This window comes from Megalops cyprinoides, chromosome 4, assembly GCF_013368585.1.
Source record: "Megalops cyprinoides isolate fMegCyp1 chromosome 4, fMegCyp1.pri, whole genome shotgun sequence".
Classification (NCBI taxonomy): domain Eukaryota; kingdom Metazoa; phylum Chordata; class Actinopteri; order Elopiformes; family Megalopidae; genus Megalops; species Megalops cyprinoides.
The window spans coordinates 38,154,856-38,175,734 of record NC_050586.1 but is presented as its reverse complement, the minus strand read 5'-3'; the positions used below and the strand labels follow the sequence as shown (position 1 = coordinate 38,175,734).

The 20,879-nt window shown below is 38.8% G+C and overlaps 2 protein-coding genes across 2 annotated transcripts in view; both read right to left on the bottom strand.

Moving 5' to 3' along the window:
* LOC118776484 (lipoxygenase homology domain-containing protein 1-like) overlaps positions 1-262 on the bottom strand; it is a 43,736-nt gene extending 43,474 nt beyond the window's left edge. The window contains exon 1 of the mRNA XM_036526843.1: positions 52-262. Within this exon, the coding sequence (XP_036382736.1) occupies positions 52-262 (211 nt within the window). The remainder of the gene's footprint in view (positions 1-51) is intronic.
* Positions 263-6,811: 6,549 nt separating this feature from the next.
* LOC118776420 (alpha-2,8-sialyltransferase 8E-like) lies at positions 6,812-20,262 on the bottom strand. Its single transcript, XM_036526766.1, has 7 exons — positions 19,380-20,262; positions 14,716-14,808; positions 13,651-13,737; positions 13,295-13,439; positions 11,737-11,849; positions 11,480-11,572; positions 6,812-7,500 (listed from the first exon to the last, which is right to left on the bottom strand). The coding sequence occupies exons 1-7, from the start codon at positions 19,505-19,507 to the stop codon at positions 7,038-7,040; spliced, it is 1,122 nt and encodes a 373-aa protein (XP_036382659.1). The 5' UTR covers positions 19,508-20,262; the 3' UTR covers positions 6,812-7,037.
* Between the last annotated feature and the right edge of the window lie 617 nt (positions 20,263-20,879).

Below are 20,879 nucleotides of genomic sequence, written 5' to 3'. Positions count from 1 at the left end.
CCTCTTCCTCCAACTTCTTCTTTTTCTTCTTTTTCTCCTCCTTCAATTTGCCATTGGTTTCCCCCTTTTTCTTGCTCCTTTTCTCTTTGGGTCTGGGGCTTTCCGGCTCAGAGTCCTCCGTGGACTTCTTCCTCTTGTCAGCAGATTCTGTGTGAGCAGCCGATTTGCTCTTGCGCTTTGGCTTCGGTTGCTGCTCGTCGACTTCGTCATCCGCCTCTTCGGTTTCCTCCGTTCTTTGCGTTTTTTTCTTTTTTGAGGGCATCTTTTATTCATTCACTGCCCTGTAACTGTAACCAATTTACGTGATTCCGGGTGAAACACAATTAATCTGACCTGTGACGCCACGGTGACCTGCCACCAGTGAGGAGCAAATGGGCGCGCATGGGACACTGGGTATTGCCCTGGTGCAAGAGGCAGGTGCCTGCAGCCACTGTTCCCTGGTACTCTCCTCCCCAAGCTATGGCAGCCACTGTGAGCTCATGAAAAATTACTACAACTTCACGAGTCACGTGACCAGAAGAGAAAGCCTGGTGAAAAAGGAGACTTGCTGGGCAAACTTATCTTAAAGTCTATGGAGCTCTCCATTATTTATAACACTAGTATCACTTTACAGAAAAGGGGATGTCTTGGTTTTAGCTGCAGCTTTGCACTTGCAGAGGAAATTTTATTTATTTATTTTTTTAAGTGTGGTAAAGGAAGTCAATGTCCCAATGTCTGCATAAGCTTCCACAATAATACTGATCTGGGGGAAATCTGCTCATGGTATTTTCCCCTTGCTACATACAATATCCCACTTGAAAGTTTCAAGGTCTCAGATTGGTGTAAATCCAACATAATATGAAATTCTTTAATGAGTTGAAATGACATGTTGTGGGATGAGTACACTAACTGAATATTGCTGTCTGACTAATATTAACTACCTTTAAAAAACAGAGACATGTTTAATGATTTTACTGTCCCAAAATTTCACTGCGACAATTTCTACTTCATAATGTAAGCCCTTTGGTAATCTGATAATACTGTCCTGACATTATGAGGCAAAAAAACATATCAAACCGGTTTAACTTAGTATTCACCGAAAGTGTTTCATACAATGTCAATAGCCATATGCATCAGTTTTACTTAATGTTTGTTGCACTTTGATTTGCTTTTGCATAGTCTGGAATATGATTTTGTTGCAGTACAAGCATTATTTCATTTATTACCAATGTGTCCACCATTTTCACCATTGTACAATTATTATAATTCTTACAAAAAAAGTACAATTATTGTCATTATGAGAATCGCGCAAACGTGTAGTGCAATGCACATGAGAAATGGAAAAATTGGGAGATTTTCAGCAGGGGATAAATATTCATTTATATCTTATTTATTAAATTGGCTTTTGGTCCATAAAGAAGTACTAACAGTTTCACATACAATAACAATTCAATACAAATTGTTACGATAATAAACAGAGATTATAATATTTGGAGTTTATGCCTTTCCCTTTCTTGTTGCTGCCATTGCTTCAATGAACTAATCTGTATTAATTATAAATGTGTGGGGTATAGATTAGATCTGTGTTTTCCAAGCCTAGATAATCTTGTACATTGGCGTTTGTTCCGGATAAGATCTCAATGGATCAGTTTTGATTGAGCCGTTAATCTGACACCTGTCAGGATTTGACATCGCTCGAACAAGTATCCGGTGTTTGTCCTTTGTTACTGATATCGGCTGCTGGAAATGAGTTTGTGTTAGAAGGATACAAGTGAAGATTTACCTTTTTATCTGTTTTCTATCTATGTGAACCCCTCCAACAAATTAGTCATACAAACAGGAATTCAGCTTTGTTGAGCGTGTAATACTTCACTTGGGCCAAGTTATACTGAGGAAACTGCAACACTTTTGTTCAGATATATGCAAACATGTGTAATCAAATACCTTTACTTTTGTTGTATATTAGTATAAACACACCTCAAACAGATGATTACTTTCATTAAAGAAATGCAGCAGATTAAATGTAGAGTCAAATCAATCAGCATTCAGCTAAACCTAATTAACTGAGAGTTCACTGTCCATGAATTCAGGCCTGCATGATAGGTTTGAGAGGTACTGGTCTGGATCAGGGGTAGTTTGTCCCGTTCCCGGGTAGCCAAGGTCTGTCTAAATTTTAGAACACTGAGCTCCACAGGCATTTGCTGTTTTGCAGTAATTGTGCTGTCATTGATTCAGTTATGTTATTAAATGTATGTGGATATATGTCCACATACATTTAATATGTGGAAGGAAAAAACAGAAGTGTTTCATGCAGTCTAGGACTAGGCTTGTCCATATCTGGTTTAGATAGCATATGCAAATGATGTTCCTCCTCATGAATATATCTAATGCTGCGGGAGTGCATATGCCTTGAGCATAGTGACACCTGCTGTTAAATAAATGTCAGGGCATACACACCTGTTAAGAAGAAGAATGCATTCTTCCAAGTACTGTTTCAGCTGAAATGTTAAAATGTCTGTTACATATACGTGAGCTGCTTCTCAGCATTCTGTCAACTTTCTGAAGCTTGACAACCACACAAAGCTTTAAAACGTGAATTTAATTTTGGTGCTTTTTTCATTTTACAGAGAAATTGGTTTCTCTGGACCAGCAGTGCACATGGAAAAGATCCATTTCAGGCCAGCATTATTAAGATATACTTCCAGAAAAGCTAGTCCATACAGCATTCTGCAAAAGTACAGTGAATTACACAAGGAAGCTTTGTTATTATCAGTGCTATTCAGATTTTTTATTTTTATGGTGGCACATTGTTCAATGATACATTTCAGTGACACATTAAGTAATGTGGTTGGAGGCTATGCTCAAACTGACCATTTTTGCAAAACATTGATATGGATTCACTGTTAATCCATCAATCACTAGATCTCATATGCAAAACTGCATGCCACTATTCTAACATCTAGCTGTCAGTTTATCTATGAACTGTCTTAACCCATTTTTAATCAGTTGATTGACAAGTAAAATGTTAATGGGTTTAGCACAAAGTGTAATATTGCATGATAAAATAGAAATGAAGGTCACATGCAAGAGATTTAATGGTTCAGGCTAAATATTAGCTGATGTACAGGATTGTCTCTGTAGGGGAAAGTTACTAGATGTTACAGAGATGGTATGACTGTAACAAGGCATGTGCAGAACTATTACATTACAGAAATATAATGCCCTCAGTGCTTCTACTAAAACTCCTGGTTTTGACTACTGCCAAGCCAGGACTGAAGCAACAGCAGATTGAATAACCTCACAATGTCACTGTTTAGCCGATATGCATGGTTCGGTGGAGACAACGTGTCTTTATTGCAAGTTACAAATTAGAAGTGGGATTTGCCAAGCATGATGTCTGAGGACAGGATTCATCAATAATTTCAAACATAATGCCATTAGTCAAATTATTTTTAGTTGCCACATCTCAGGTTAGCTTGTTGTTATTATTTGTGGTACAGAAGGTAACATGGATCTGCAAATGAGAAGTCCTTGCCCTATATGCAGGGGCGGAGCCAATGGCTCATTGGGACCTGTAGTGGGCCCTTATACATCCTATTATGGGCTGTATGGAGATGCAAGACAGACCCAAGGGGAAATCTACGAATGGAGAGAAATGCGGATTACAATGAGGTGTGCTATTTCAGCACACCTTATTGCGTGAGACGATTTTTAAATACCGCGGCTCTGTCAGCAGTGACGGTGAATGGGGAAATAAAACAAAACAGCCGATGATTGCTATACTTTGGGACTCGAACAAAGGGTGTAATTCTTTTGTTTGTACACTTACACAAGGATGCTGGACAGCGAATAAAGTTTTCTGTAACTCTTTCGTGTCGGTGATCATTCAAAACAAATATCGAGGCGAGAAACATAGCTAGGGGCCGGTCGCAACCAAAAAACTTTATTCATCTTGATTTTTTTGCCGCAATCAAGACACACAAACAAATTTCATTCAAAATATTTAACTAAACAACAAAAATGCATGTTCAGGATTGGGCCCTTTCGTAAAGGAAAAGGTGGGCCCTTTCATAACTGGACCCACTCCGCTACAGCCTATATGGTTGTAGTAAGTTCTCTTTTCACTGTCAGTTCTAAACTGTTAAAAAAACACTGCACCAGTATGCACACAGCTAAACATAAATAATATATTTATGCTACCTAAGAAAAATGCACAAGGAATAAATGGTTAAAATATGGTCTCTAAATCCAAATTATGCATTTCTGAACTCACCTCAAGTACATACCCAAGACAGCCTTTAAGTATGTGCACTGCAGACAAAAAATATGACTTGAATTGTACAAAAATAAGACACTTGTCCTAAAAAAAAAAAAAAAAAAATTCAATTACTTAGTGCACTATCTTACAGTATCTTTAATCTGAACCACTGGCCTCACTTCAATAAGTGTTAAAACTACAAAACATTACTTTTATACTCATGAAAAAGAGAAAGCACCCGCCCCCCCCCCCAACAGAAAGCTCTGGTTAAGGATAAAAAATAAATTCTCATAACTGCCTGCAGTTCTGGGCCGTGCACTTACTAGAATGCAGACTGGATGTCTTGAATCTGCCCTGCCGCCACATGTCTGTCACTTCCCCCCGAGCTCACTGTTCCCCGATCACGGTGCTCCTCTCTCTCCTGGAGTCCGCAGCTCTCAGTGTGCAGCGATCGTCGGTGCCAGTGCAGCAGACCTTATCTCTACCCTGTGATTGACTCGCAGAGATAAGGGAGGTAAACGCTAGACCGGGCCACACACCTTTGCTCTTCTACTAAATCCTACCTAATCGGTAGCCTTGTTAAAAAGAGATGAGTCTATCGGGTACTGTAAAAGGAGCTTTACACTGGATGGGAAGGAAAGTGAAATACTACATTATTAACAAAACTATTAAGCAGAAAATAAAAAAAAAATGACTTGAATTTGATTTAATTTTCCAGTTACTAGTAGAAATAGTTGGTATTCTTGTGTTTGGCTAACACAGTGGAGCCCAATAAGTGTCATACTTCACATATACAGTAAATTGTATAGTATAGGCTCCTATGACAAACTAAGTCACAAAGAAGCTGGAGGGAAAAAAAATGGAAAACATAAAATAAGTGAACAAAAAGCAATCAGGTCTTTATAAAAAAAAACTCTCAGCTTTGATAAAGTAGAAAATGGCAAAATACATTAGTCTTCTTAAAAAACACATTCTTGGAATGAGCCGGTGAAAAACCTCATCAATATCTGTATGTGCCAATGAAAATATATTGTGGCTAGTTTATGTATGCCTTCTCCATGCTGAAGTCACACCAATATTTCTGTCAGAGCCAGGGCAGCATTAAACAATGTGTGTACTGTTATTATTCATCTGAGTGACAGCATTTTTTGGAGTATTTTAATTCTATTAATATCTCCAATGTTCAACACTCGCATCAGTGGGTCACAACAGAGATTTTCATGGGTCCAAATAATAAACATATTTTTAGAAATTATTCTCTATAGTGATGTCTATTTGACCCCATTAAATCCAAGTCTAAGTGGACTGGTAACATGCATTCGAGCAATTGCTGTTCACCAAGCTCAACATAAGCTCAGCTTTGAGTCAGAACATATCCTGGGTTTTAAGTGTTTTGAGCACAGTTGGGATTTGTATGTTTTATCTGTATTTGTCAGCATCTCAAAGTCCCTAAGCAATTTAAACTGTGTTTTTTCTATTTTAGAAAACTGGGCATTTCAACAAGATGGATACACAGTGGAAATGGGTTCATTAGCTGTATCTGAATAAAAAGACATACTTCAGATTCACAAAATCATGCACGCAAAATGCTGCTTGTGTCTGGAAAGTAGATCCATGATAAAACATGATGGTCCTGGCATAACAATTTTCAGTTATTCATCATGGAAATTAAACATTTTACTCATATGGGGCACAGAATTGGGACAAAATATTGAGAGAACTGGGCCAATTAATCACACGTCAAAGCATGTTATGCTAAAAAGAAACCAGTGTTGTTTGGGTATTTGACTAAAAATGAACAATTCAAACAATGTAAGAAAACACAGAAAAAACATGACACATCCTGTAAAATAAAAATTAGTTTATTAGCATATATTTTGCATTATATAATATTCCTTAAATGTTAATTTGACTGATGTAACAGCCATGTTATATGATATTCCTTAATAGTACTATTACCATATTCAGTCCAATATGGTAATAGCATTTAAATAACCATAGCATATCCTCCCTGTCATGCATATATTTGTAAATAGTACAGAACATACATACACAGACAAAGTACAAATGTGCATATACTGGCACAACTGTTGCATAAGGTACCTGCTCATGAAACCTATGATGACAAGATGAAATTCTTCATCTTTTGCACAAAGTCTGCATGCCTGATGAGCAATTTATATTTTTGGTACCAGCCAACCTCTTTCAGTTGCAAGAAATTGCCTGCTCTGATGAATATTCATCCAGGCATGTGTGGTTCTAATTATATACTTTCTACACACAGAAAGTGAATGTAACAAAAATTAAGTGCAACATCTCAGGAGAAAAATATTTTTGGTCCTTTTTGTAAAATACTACAGTCTGGAGCACAATCACTCTTCAACAAAAATTATGCCTGAAAATTTATATCAATCACCTGATCAGATGAGCATAAAACGAGTTCATGAGAAGAACTTGCAGAGGAAGAAAGAACAGACATTTACATTTCTTGACACTTGATATATGACAAAAGCACTAACACGTACTGTTTTTCATGGAACCACTTAGACAAACAGCTAACAAGCATGTGGCCAATGTTTTATTGCTCCTTGTACAGGAAATGCATAAAGTACTGCCAACCTATATTGACGTGAACATAGCAACTCACGGATCAATAAATGAAAGCAGAAACACCAGAGTATTGCTTTACATTTGACAATAGAACAGCTTCTACTGATAGCTGCCCTGGAGTCTTAAAAATAAATCATTGGAAATGATTGAGCTCAGATGAGGTGGAAATTCTGCAGGATGCAGACAGGCATCACCTGCAGGGGTCAGTGTGCACTCTGAGGATACCCCTGCTGTGCAGGTGCAGGAAGCTGAAGATCTCATTGGGCATGGCGTGGAATCCTGGGCGGGGCTTGATGTTGTCATAGTAGTGGTGCATGACGAAGATGCCTGAGGGGTTCATGGGAAAGGCCCAGAAGCCGTAGAGGTGCACCTCCTCGCACAGCTCTATGGCGGCCGTGGCGAGCATGAGGCCGCTGGTGAGCCGCTTGGCCCGCACGCCCTGGAGAGACCAGAAGCGCTGCACGTTCAGCAGGTACTGCGGGTTGAAGAAGTACACGGCTTTGGGCGAGTCAAAGTCGTCCAGCGTGTACTTGACTCGGAAGGAGACGTCGGTGTTGTGCGTGCTGTAGAAGGCTGGCAGCACCACGGAGCTGTTCGCATAGTTCTGAAGCGCCTTGAAGAAGGGCTTCCTCCACTTCTCAAGCTTCTGGAACCTGTGAGGGCGGGCATAGCCTGTTACAGTCAGTGACAATAAGAGAACAGCCACACTTGCCCTCTACACTTATCGCTATTTACCTAACACAACACAAATAAATACATCTTTACAGCCCTTTACAAGATAAACAATGTGTCGCTATGCAGGCAAAACAGACCCATAAATGTGTCTTTGGCTTTAAGAAAATTACTATAAACCAATGTAAATGCATAATAAATAAATAAATAAATGTAAATGTAAATGTAAAAACCTTTTCTTTTTTGCATAATCAACAAGCACTGCTGCAGTCTGTTGTTTCAGATGTTCAGAATAAAAAGAAAAACTTGAAAGCATATTGTCACGAGACGTCCTGCTGATCACTTGCAGTTTGTGGTGTACAAAGCACAAGCAGTACAGTCTATAACACTGTGTGAGGATTTAATTGCAAAATTACAACTTCTAGTAATGCATTTTATTCAATTTCAAACTTCATATACAATTTTGATCAGCATATTAACTTTTACTGTAACAAACCTTACTTTCATGTTATATTATCCCTACCTTTCTCATTATAAATATCAAGATCGCAAAACACATTTATTAAAACATCTATGAAAAGAATTTGTAAATGATGTAACTTTAGTCCTTGCAGTTCTAAGTTTCCTGAGTTTAAACTTGTGTGAAACTGCACACACGTCCTCTGCCCATCCACACTGCACCCCCCCCCCCCCCCCCCCCCCAAATAAAGACACTTCAGCCCAGTTTGGACCTGTCACACTAAACGCAGCGGATGAATGGGCCTGCTCCACTTCACAGCAGGCCCCGGCGGAAACCTTCCTTTCAGATAAACCATACGCTGGGCACAACCTTCCAGGGGGCACAAGGCATCTGTGCATGCAGCCCTGGAGCTGCCATTTCATTTCCAGATGGCCGCATCCTCTAACACTGCTCACACATTGCAGGGATTCTGATGTGTTCACTGTGGAAAGGGGTTGCTTGCCAAGAGAATCCTGTTATCTTTGGCCTAACGCTGCAAATATGGCTGTTACACATTTTGTGTGATGTACTGGGAAGGTTCTGAGACTAGGAAAAAGGTGAACATCACCACCCTAAGTACAGGCATCAACAAAGTTAATAATGTACAAAAATGTTGTGAAAAAGAACTGTAATAAACAATAGCCACATACACACAATAAAACCGGATGGCACAGCTGATATTGGTGTTTACCCATATGTGTATGCAGAGAGATATGCTAGTTTTAGAGTATCTGTCAATTGTAGTCTTACCCTTAAGGCATTTAAAGTATTGGAATTAATATTTACTACATATTATTGCACCGCTTTCAGGTAGGATGAGGTTTCTCTTTTGCATAGATGTTTCTCATCTACTTCTCATCTAATTCAAAAAATCGTTACTGGTACAGCTCCTTCATTGCTATTTGTTGTAATAAATACCTTTGCTTTAGTAGTGTCAACCCAGAAAAAACAAAACATTCTTACAAAACATCCTAAAAGGATTAGGACATACATAAGAATTCTCCAAATGTTGATTGATCTCACAACCAGCTTTTCCGTTGTATTTCTGTTGATGCCGATCAAAGGCTCTTCCTCCGTTCTTAAAGTCTAAACCAATTAGTCGAAGCAAGCATATAATGTCAAGTATGAATTGAGTATCATTCCCTATGTTCCAATAACTGGTCTAAACAAGTAGCCTTTCATGTCCTACTTTTGTCTCCCAGGGACATAGCATTTGGCTTTCCTTCTTTAAATTGTGTTGGTATTAAGACTGCCCCAGTGTGGAAAATAAGCCAGCTCACGTCCCACTGTAATTAAATGTTTGGCCTAGGCCTTCAGTCTTTTAGTCTTGCTTTGTTCTGAAGGTCAAGAAGCACTTGAAATAAGAGACAAGTGAGGACATAAACGGGTCAGTCTCCACCCACACTGGAAGAGAGAGAACAGCAAAGCAAGCAAGCAAACACTGAAATTGCCTCAGTGGAAAAAAATAAAAAAAACATGCAGTAATGTACTGGCTAAGTGACTTCTGCAGTAACACTATTTTATCACCAGAGGGAGAAAGACCAACAAAGTAATTTTAACTGTAGTAACCGTTCAGTTGTCTTCATGACTACTTAAAATGACCATTGGCCATCTATCCTTGTAAAAGCTACATTACTAACATGACAAACACCTGTTTTTGAGGTACCCACATGGTAAAATCTGTCATTTTACTGTGCTCCAAAGGTGTTTCCATGTTGTTCCATTATGTTTTCCCAAAAAAAAAATTAAATAGGTACATCTTGACATATTTTATATATTACATATTGGTCCTTCTTCATACAGGCTTTACATTTGAAGGAACTGCTGTTGAAGGAAACACTTCCAAATTGGAAACAAATTCCAAATTCCACTTCCAATACACTTGTCCAAATAGGACAGCTCAGTTTAAGAATATAGCCTAATATACCCTTAATATAGCCAGATAATGAAAACAATGAGAAGAGACTACAAGAGAACTTTAAAAGGTAGATTTTTTTTACTATTTTTATTATTCTACGTCAGTTTTTCGCTCATATTTTGTTCTTGCATATTTGTTGCCACTGTTATCTAAAAGCCCAAAGAAACAGCGGGTTTTGAGGGCATATCTCCAGTTTGGCTAATAGACGCAGAAGTGACATCCGAATCTCAATGGGGCAGACACAGACTGTCCTGGAGGAACTCCAACAAGCAGGCACAGAGACTGGAATTATTTCCTCAAATATGCCATGGCAATCTGAGGGTGTGAGAATAGCCAGTGAACACTATAGGTATTCAATGGTAGGTACAAACTCATATGTGCGGTTGAATGACCAGTACGTATCAATGTAACAGTTTTGATGTGGAAATGTTTCAAGGGAGTGTTTTAAAGGTAATATGAGATATTAAACAATTAATAATAATTAATATCAACTAATAACAACAATGTTCATTGTCACAGAAATTTCACAGTAATTGGAATGCATGAATGTGTCTGTGGTCTCCATGTGCAGTTTGCATTATTTCTTCCATCACGACCACATTTTCTTATGAAGCTGGAGTACTGTGTCTCCTCTGGGCCATATGGTTTTGATCAATTTGCTGTTATTACAAGTCAAAACAACAAATGCCACACTGCTTTGGAACAGAAGGCTTCCTTTTTTAGCAATGCAAAAAAAAAAAAAAAATCAATTACAGTTTCAAAACAAAAAACACCTCAATGTATTAAAACTTGAACACTGCCTATGACAGGGTACTGGAAATGTTTTTGGTGTGTCTATCCAACATGATCGCATTTGTTTGGTGAAAATAGCTAGATTACTATAAGAAACATAATTACATTTATTTTCTTACCTGACCACTTTATGGAGGGTGACCTAGAATTTACACATACAATATCATAACCTATTTATGCGGCTGCATTTCAGCCGGAGCAACTGTGGCACAGTACAAAGGCACACTCAAGGGATTCCATCCACTATTTGGGTTTGTAAGTCAAGGATAGAAAGCGACTATTTACAGCTATTTCTTTTTTCAAGGAGATCCAGTGAACCTGAATCAGATTCATTCTTATTCACTACTGTCACCTCTGCCACCCAGATAAACCAATAATCAGCTGCTCTCCTGGAAAACCTAACCAGTTAGGAGATAATACATATAATATAATATAGATTTTATTTTCTGAGCAAGATTAGAGGTATTCATAAGGATTGCAAGGTTAATTCCAATAACCCCTCCTAACAAAAAGAGGATACAACCAAAGATCACAACCATCTAGGAAACAATATTTTTTGTATGAAGTTTTTAAAATGAGGTTATTACAATGCAGAATGTACATTCAAACATACCTAACAATTAACCAGATGATAATTCCATCTCACAAGTCATAGAAGTCTGCCAACAAAAGTAATATTTTTCTAAACTTGAATGAACAAATGTAACCTTCCCTATTATGGGGTTTTTTAAAATGTATGAACTTAGATTACCTTTCAGTGATAATACTTGGATTTATTGTCACAATATTCGTCTTGTGCCCAACATCTACGGCATAATTTTCAGAGATGGGAGGAATGTTACACCTGTTAAATGAGACAAAAAATACAGTCAAGGAAAGATATTTGTAAACATATTTAGTTCTTTCTTTTCCCCCCCAGAACTACAAAATGAACACTGAAAGAATCTGAGCTGATCTATCCCCGGTGTTGTATGATTCCCAACATTCTCTAATGCCTGCAGTTATTACCTAAACACAAAGTCTGCAGAGTCAATCTCCTTCCCACATTTGCTGTTCTTGATGATTCCCCCATTGCCAACCACTGCACACTTCCTGAACTGGGACCTGGTGTAAGGCATATCCTTCAGGAAAGATAAGAACAGTGTTATTGTTTTCATTATTATTGTTATTACTTAATCCTACACTTCCGCAATCCAGCAGGACCAAAGTCACCCAGCAGGTGGCACTGTTGAATTTGTCTTTCATGTGCACAGGTAGCAAGGCAAATCAAGAATTCATCTTGCTTTTTTAAATAACAAATAATCCTACTGCCATCCTCTCAACACTGGCACATATTCAACATGCAACAATATGCTCCACCCCCACAACAAAACAAAAGAGGTATGATAAATCAGACGGAGCAACACTGCATTCAGGTTTGACACGTTCAGCTGAAAGGCTAAGTCTGAACACTTTTTGTGAGTTTGCCATCAGTGCATAGACCCATACCTTGCTAATGAGTGCAGATGAATCAGAGTGCACACACTTTCAGCATGACAAACTGTATTTGCAGTTTGACTGCATCTCAGTTATGTCACACATGCAATCTGCTCATATGAGGTATCAGGTGCAGAGGAGTTCAACTGAAAGTGTGCCTGTGTCTCCAGGGCTAAAGAAAGGCACACATCTAGTATAACGCAGCAGCTGGAAACATTTGCCTAATGTGGCTGCATGTCTGTGCAGCCCTTTAGAGTTCCAGAAAGGCCAAGGCTAACCTTGATTAGCCTTGACTAAAAAAAATAAAAAAAAAACAACAGGCCTTACAGCAAATGAATGCTGACTTACTCAGTTCTCCTTAATTTGAGAAGTCACTTGCTCTTTATGCCAACAGGGTGGCCTTTAGTGCAGAAAGGCATTCCACATGAGGAGCGCGGGGTGACCATTTTTAATCAAAGCAAACATATGTTTGCATATGTTCTTAAAATTTTGTTTTATTATTTTATGAAGATGTGAAATATAATGCTAAGATGGGCATGTATTGATGTAAGCAAAATACAGAGGACATCTTATGCAGAAACATATCTGATTACGAGTAGTTTATTTTTCAGATCAAAATGTACTGTCAATGTAATGTCTGCAATACAAGACTTGTAAAGAAAAGTATTAAAAGTAACAAGATAACAAATCACTGTGTCAGTGGCATTAGAAAAACATCAAATGAGTTTTGCAAAAATAATTGTAATATGTAGCTAACTGATTCTGAAAACTGTATGAAAATGTACAAGTGACAGATTTTCCAAAACTGAAGTGTTGGACAGAAATCAACACAGCGTTATCTCTCTCCAGCCTAGAGATCCCCTATAGTCACTGCAACTTCACTTACAGTGAAACTAAGCATCATGAAAAATCATAATAACCACATTTATAATATGGATTTTTAACGTGTCAAAGACTTAAGGCACGACTATGCTAAAAATGAACAGTTTCATCTCTGGCCTGAGGTTAGATGATTTTCTGCTTCCCTGAATGTTAAGAGAGGCTACCCTGGCAGATTTCAAAACAGGCCGTCCTTTCCGACAGAACTCACGTCTGGGAACATCCTGAAAATCTCGGAGCTGATGGGCAGGGTCCCACTGCTGTCCACCTCGTACTTCAGCTTGGTCCCCGAGGGCGTGTTCCTCTTGGTGGTGAAGAGGAAGGAGGGGGCATTGCAGCAGCGGGACAACAAACTCCTTATATGAGCAAAGCAGAGAGTACATCAACAATGTACCCTACCACTGTCATCAGGACACTGCACTCTAAGAAGACACGACACCACGCACACATGTAGCTTAAGGATATAAGAAGGTGTGGTATAATGAAGTGGGTGTTCACATGGGTCATTTGATTGCCCACATGCACACATGATTGCCCCCTGTTCAACAGCTAACCATTTGCACTCACTTGAAGGCATTGGTCTCTGCCTTGTTCTGCTCCCATTTGCAGACTTGCAGGCTCTTCCATCTTTCAAACAGGTCTGCAGTCTTCACCCTGCGGGAAACCGTGAAAATGATCTTTGGAGAGGAACAACAATAATGCCCAATCATGGAAGCTAAAGCAAAGTATCAGCTGCAGTCAGCCTTTTTTATGGCCACTCTTACAGACAGGCAAATCCAGACCTCACTGTGATGAAGGGGCATATGCACACAACTGGGGGTATTACTGATTCTATGCCATGGCGGTGGGCAGGTTTCCTCCATAACATGATACGCTTGTCCCTTTGGACTCAGCTCAGGATAAAACAGGGCAGGGAAAAGAGGGGCTTTCGGCCAAGCGCCCTATAATGTGCACTGCTAAAGGATATAGGAAAGCACAAAGCCTAACAGTTTTAACTGAACCACATGTGTCAGCTTAAAAATTGCCTTCAAGAAAGACAGTGATTAAAATGGCAACTGACTGGATTCCCTCGTACTGACATTTCCCTCTGTAGAATTTGTAATATGAATCCTGTGGGGTGTGAAATTATTTCTAACATGAGAGCAACCATACTGCTAGATGTATATTGTATTATATATATAGACTGGAATAAGGAGCTTGCGAGTGATTTCATATTTCACAACTCATGTTGCACCTATGGAATAAGGAATAAGGGCATCTTCCATATGATCTCATCACCCTGTTCTGAGAAGGAAAATCTGAGCGTGAGATGTCACTGAGGAGAAATATCGCTGTCTCACATTAAGCCTTGGCAAGGATCCTTTTTAAATCCAAATTAAATGCAATAAAATAATTACGAAAGCCTGAAAGAAGCGACAAGCACTGAAAATAGCCTGAAACCGCAGAAAATAGAGTGCCGAGAATGGCTTTTGACAACCAGCAGCGATGACTCACAGTGACCCGAACAAGAAATCTGGTGCGTGTATGTGGTGCTGGCTGAGATTGAAGCTGACGTCTTTGTTATGGAAGCAGTGGTGAGCGGCTCTGCCTCTGAAGGTGCCTTTGAGCTGTGGTGTCACAGAAAGGACTCACATGGAGAGGACCCGCACTCCCACAATATTCTGCCTCAGCTTCTTGCATGTGCTGCAGTTGAACTCGTAAGGACCTTCATACTGCTCAAGGTACCTGCAGAGAAATACGGTTTGAGTCCAATGCTATATTTTCAACATCCTGCTCTCAGAATAAGTAAAAACAAAATAGGTTAGGTGATTCATTTGTTTTCAACACATGCACAGCACGGCTGTTTGAGCAAAGTTTTAAAACCCAATTTAAATAAAGCTTGCAGCTCTTGTGTTAAAAAAAACCTTTCAAGACATCTGGCTTATAACATTTGGTGTGTATTTTCCCTTTTTTCCCCTTTTTGCATTATGTCAAGAATTGTCACATCATTTACGGCTGACTTCCATTCTCAGAATAGTGATCCATTACAAAGGAAGAAATACTGCCCTCACTCCAATCAAATAAATTGAGGGGATATATGTGGTTAACGTGGACAGTGCATGAAATTATGCTGTAGCATGTGTTGAGGAATAGCATCCTTAAATAACCACTGTTATAAGAAAATCTTCAAAAATGTTTGAGTTTTAGGCATTTTACAGGTCTTAACATAGATAGTTCATAAACCTGAAATTACACGCAAAGACATGTACCTGCCTTCAGAAGAATAATACATATCCCCCTTTTTTATTTTAATTCATCTTATCAGCTTACTACTACTTACTATTATTTCACATTTGTCAGATCAATCATTTTAATACTGATAACTTTCATATCGCCTCTCAAGTATTGGTGCATCATCTTAACATACTTGAGAAACACCAGAATCTTTGATGTTTATTTAAATGGTACAGAAGATTAAAGCAAAACAATATTTTATGATTTCATGGAATGACACCCACCCACCCACACAAATAAACACACACAAGCACGCACATACACAGTAGAATTGTCAATGTCATATTAGAATAGCATCAAAAAACATGTTAAGAATTTAGCCCTTAAAATGTAGGTTATGCTCTTGATGGTCTCGGTAGAGGGTGTTAATAAGACAAAAAACAAAATCTCACAGCATTACTATAATATTACAGCATTACTACTGCAGCATGGTGGATGCTGGCTGGTGCTGATGCTAGCACAGTGCTCAGTTTACAGAGCAGAATCTCACACCCAGCAGTGATTTACAGTACGGTGGGACAGAAATGAAATGTGCAGAGCGGAGCAGGCTGCAGCACCTAGCATGTGTATTACTATTCAAATAGGCCTGTCATGGATGATTAAACGCGTCCACTCTGGCTCCTCCCGGAAGAGACTCCTGGAGCACTGACAGGTTTTGTATGTGGTGGACTGGAGCCTGTTTCACATGTGATCAACTGCACTGCCCTGATCGGAGCCTCCCTAAATGGAAGACGTGTGCAGGATGATCCCATTACAGCTGAATAAAGGGAAGATTTACAGTACATCATTTACATAAATACATAATTTAGTCAGACAAATTGCTAGACAGACAGATAGGTAGATAGGTAAATAGTCCTAGAAACAGTTGATTTGCAGTCACAAACTAGGGTTTGTGGGTTGTAATCAGCTCAAGGTTGGCCAGAATAAACAGCTGGGAGGAAATGTGGGGACTCTACAGCTCATCCTCAGCTTCTTCCTCTCATCATAGCATCATCTTCTGTAGTCTGACACAACAACAAAAAAGATCTGGAAGACTCTAGGGTCTTCCACTTTCTGGTCCGCTTTAATAGTCTCATGAGGGACAGCATGTTCATGGTTCACTTCATTACACAGAGGTGAGATGACGGTCCTCTGTGACTCTCTTCAGCTTGCATTTGGAAGCATGTATATACACAAAACTGACGCTCTCAAGCAAATATCAGCTGAAATCCATCCTCCTAAGACCCAGCTGTTCTTTCAATTCAGTGTTTGCTAGGAAATATGTTTGCTGATTGTTTTTTTTTTTTAACATCTGCTGAAGTATTTCCTGTTCTAGCCAGAAAATGCAGATGGCAGAACAGAACCAATAAAGCCACTGTGAAGGGTATGACACTTATGGTACATAGAGAACAGTAGTCAAAAATATGCTGTACTACTGGCTGACAATGAAACACATTGATATAGTAAAAAAAATTGCAGAGATCCAGATAGAAATCGATACCTTTCCAAACACAGAAAACAAAATCCTGTACAAAAAAGCTACATGCAAAAACACAATGAAAATAAATTCATAAGGATTTCATTATTGCTTCAAAATACTTCATATCTCATAGGAGCAGTCTGTTTGTGAGAACATTTTTTCCCTTCTGAACTAGACAGGAAATGAACAAATGTTTTGCAATGTCTGATACTAACAGCAGTTTGGCTGTGTATGGTACATACTACATAGCAACTTTAACTGCACCAGGAAAAGCTATAATTTAAATCTCATGTTATGTTATCTCCCAATTGTTTTATAAGAGTGATGATATTATTGGAATTGTACATTTTCCCCATTTCTGGGTGGCTTCTGTGATCTGTCACTCCGTAAATAATCGGGCTCAGTCTATTTTCTCATATCGCCTCCTTTGTGTTGGCTAAACTGTTGCCCACTAATAAGAAAATGAGTTTATTTGGATTTATTTGCTTTTATCTGTTCAGAATGCCAAACAGAAACACTGTGATGTAGTCCATGCATTCCACCGGTTGAATTAATATTATCATGCTTCTTTACAAAGTGACAATAAAGGGACAAGCCTTGAAAATGCAATTTTATTGAGTCAGCTCTGTTTTGCATGCCCAAAAATCACTGCATGTCTGACTTTAACCGTCTAAAACTTGTGAATGGTGATGTAAATATTGTTAATACAACCGTATCCCATGACACCTCTTACATATGCTACCAATCTGCTAACAGCTGTGTGTTAGTCTCTTTCAGCTGTGCGAGCTCTCCATGGGACTTCCACATCTCCGGGCTTGGCTTGAGCTATTCATCTACTGCCCCACAGACAGCCCTCCATGCAAATCCCTGTTCTCATCAGCTCTTAACCCCTGAATGGGCCACAGCTATTACAAGAGCTACAGAGAAAGAGCACAACAGAATTTAGTTAAGCCATACATGCAGAAGCCCTCTGAAATACAAAAAGATAGGAATATTATTAATCATATTATTTTATATATCCCTGTAGCAGATATCTAAACACCGAGGGTCTGCATTTTGGAGAATACAAATAAAAAGAATTAAAATGTTACCATTCCCACGCAAAATATGCAGCAAGCAAACCGATTTTTCATTTTACATTAAAGCTAGTGCCATGTTTTTGCTGTGTAAAAATAAACACATTATTGTGCATCACTGCCTTGTCCTCATGCCCCACAGAACTCCACAGACCACAGTTCAGCCTCTCTGTGGTAATCCGATGTCTTGATATTTCAAGTTATGAAAGTCATCCATGCTTGTTTGCGAAAATACCAACATGAGAATAAGACAAGTGTCCTGAGTCATACAGTACTTCATTCTGCTGCTTCATATATCAACGCTGAATCAATACAGACAGATAGACCAAGAGGGAGAGGGAGAGAAAGACATTCATCTGTTCATCTGCCACTCAGTCAGGGTCTGCTCACTTAGTACCTCAAGGACACAGGTGAAATGTATAATTGAAAACATTAATGAAACCATCCCAGAGTACACATTATCAGTGTGTGGTTACCATAAAAATACTTCCTCCTCTTAAACTGTACTACTGTAAAGGTATATTTCCATAACTTTAAATCTTTATATAGACTATGTATTACAGTTTGAGCATAACGAGGTTAATACATCAAAAAGACATTACTGATACCAGCAAATCAAGGTGCAGCTAATTTGCACTTGATTTGTTTAAAAATCATAATAAAACATTTAATCTGAAGCACAATATTGGTGTCAAATACTGTAATAACAGAGAAGCATTTACTGAATCAGTTCCCAGTGGTATCTATTCTATAACCTGATTCATGCAAACCACAAATCAGTTTTCTGTGTCAAATAAAATAAATAAATTACATTTTTAATGTTCATACAGATAAAACTGTCCATTTGTCTGTTCCTTTACAAACATCAAACACCTTGAACACTCTTTTAAATCAGAAACCCAGCTTCAATATCATGATCATTACATTGCACATCACATCATACAAAGAGGTAATACACTATACTGCCACAGCTAACAGATATATGGTAACTGAGAGCTGCATTAATTTTTTGCACAACAGGTTCATATTCAGAGGTTACTGGCCATTAACCATTAACTTTGTTCCATAATAAATATCTCTTTTCTCCTTGTATTCTGGATTAAATGAGACAAGGGCACGGGTGCCTCTACGAGTTTTTTTTAAAGTCATGAATTCAGATTAAGCAATCAATTACTGAAATGGCAGCAGTCAATAATACTTAGGGATATTGACTGGGTCATTACTACATAGGAAATTCCATTCCATTTCATTTCAAAGTTCTAAAAAGAACTAAACTTACAAATGCAACGTAAAACACATGTGCCATGTATTCAGCATCCTTTTTGTATACTTTTAAAGCAACGTCATAAATTGTTACGTTGTGATACATAATTCCGATGTGAGATACATGACCTCTAAATGGGAAGCTGAATACCCCGGGGGCTGACAAACACGCCATTGTATTGCAATCCAACAACGGAAAAAAATACACATGTTAAAATGCTTACCTTTTCAAGTAGTTTTTCCCATAAAGAATCTGCTGTAAAACAGTGACCAGTCCAAAAGCACAGATGAACATAAAACAAATTGATCTGTTTCCTAGTAAATCCCTGCCCGAAGGATCGTAGTATGCCATTTTTTTCAGCGAAGTCGGTGTCCAATGTTTTTTGAAAACTAAATAGGGCAGTCTTGTGCGTTTACTCTGAGTAGCGTTCGCAATTGCATCGCCTTCACACGATATTTAAATAACACCTCATCAGCAATTACAAGGTTTCTCTTCTTAGTCATGCGAGACTGTCGTTTGGTCCTGGTCCAGCATTCTAAACATGAAATTGCCAGGCATGTGTCATGCAAGAGAAACCGAATTATTAACCATGATGCGAAATCTCTAATAACGTCCCAAATGTCTCACCACCGTCTTGTGTGAACATCTCAACGAAGTGAGCAGCGCACAGTACCTGCTATCCGTATCTCGCTAGGGTTCCCCTATTCACTTTCTCCGGTCATCTACGGCTGTTATAGTGCTGTAGCCTGACATGCGCTACCGCAATCACACGACGAACGCCTGGATTTAAAAAATAACGAAATATATCGCATATGTAACAACAAATCTATTTTAGGCAAGCGAGGCCGTTTTAAGTCGTCTTTACCGCATTTTTTTTCAGTTGGTATCTCACTTGCTAAGGCTATACGGAAAAAGACAAGGTCATACTCATCTAAGAAGGACAGATTCAAGATTCGCCAGATCCCTGATTAAAGTAGGCTAAAGGAGACACGCTTTAAACCACAGCGAAAATCTAAATTTTAACTGTCAAGACTTTAATTTCCGATAACTAGGCATTGCTATGACGTGACATAAAAAGAGGTGTATGGAGAGACGGGGGCAATACGATGTGCAGGCTACTAATGATTTGTGAACGTCTGGTTTCCGTATGCCGAATGTAAAAAAATCAAGAATATTTGGGCTTTTGTTACAGCTACATAGCTTGCTTTGACCTTTCTCGTGCTCACTGCTGCTTTTCATGGCCCATATTTGCATTTTATTTCACTACAGAAAAAAGCTCGATTGTTAATCTTTTTTTTCAGAGAACTTCTTCCCCAGAGGCAAATCCGGGAAATGCTCCCTTTCGGGACAAAAACATGTTTATGTCCCTGCTCAGTATCTTCTCCCTAGCGTTCCATGCGTCTCAGTGACATTTTCTGAAAGGCTTTGCTGCATTGAGTTAAGCTGTCCAGTTTCCACCATAGGCTGGAATCAACCTTTCTTAGAACAGTTAGTCTACCGGCCCAAGACGTTCGCTTTATTTTGCAACATGTGAACTAAGATTGTGTGTTAGGTTAGTATAATTAATTCTAATAGACCAAACAAATACGTAGCTTGCATGATGTGTTTAGGAGGCATGATTCCAAATGATCAATAGCCAAGGGAGTGAAGACAGGCATCATTAATGGTCTGCACTCTTCAGACTTGGTGTGCTTATCCCCCTATACACAGGTAAAATTCCCAA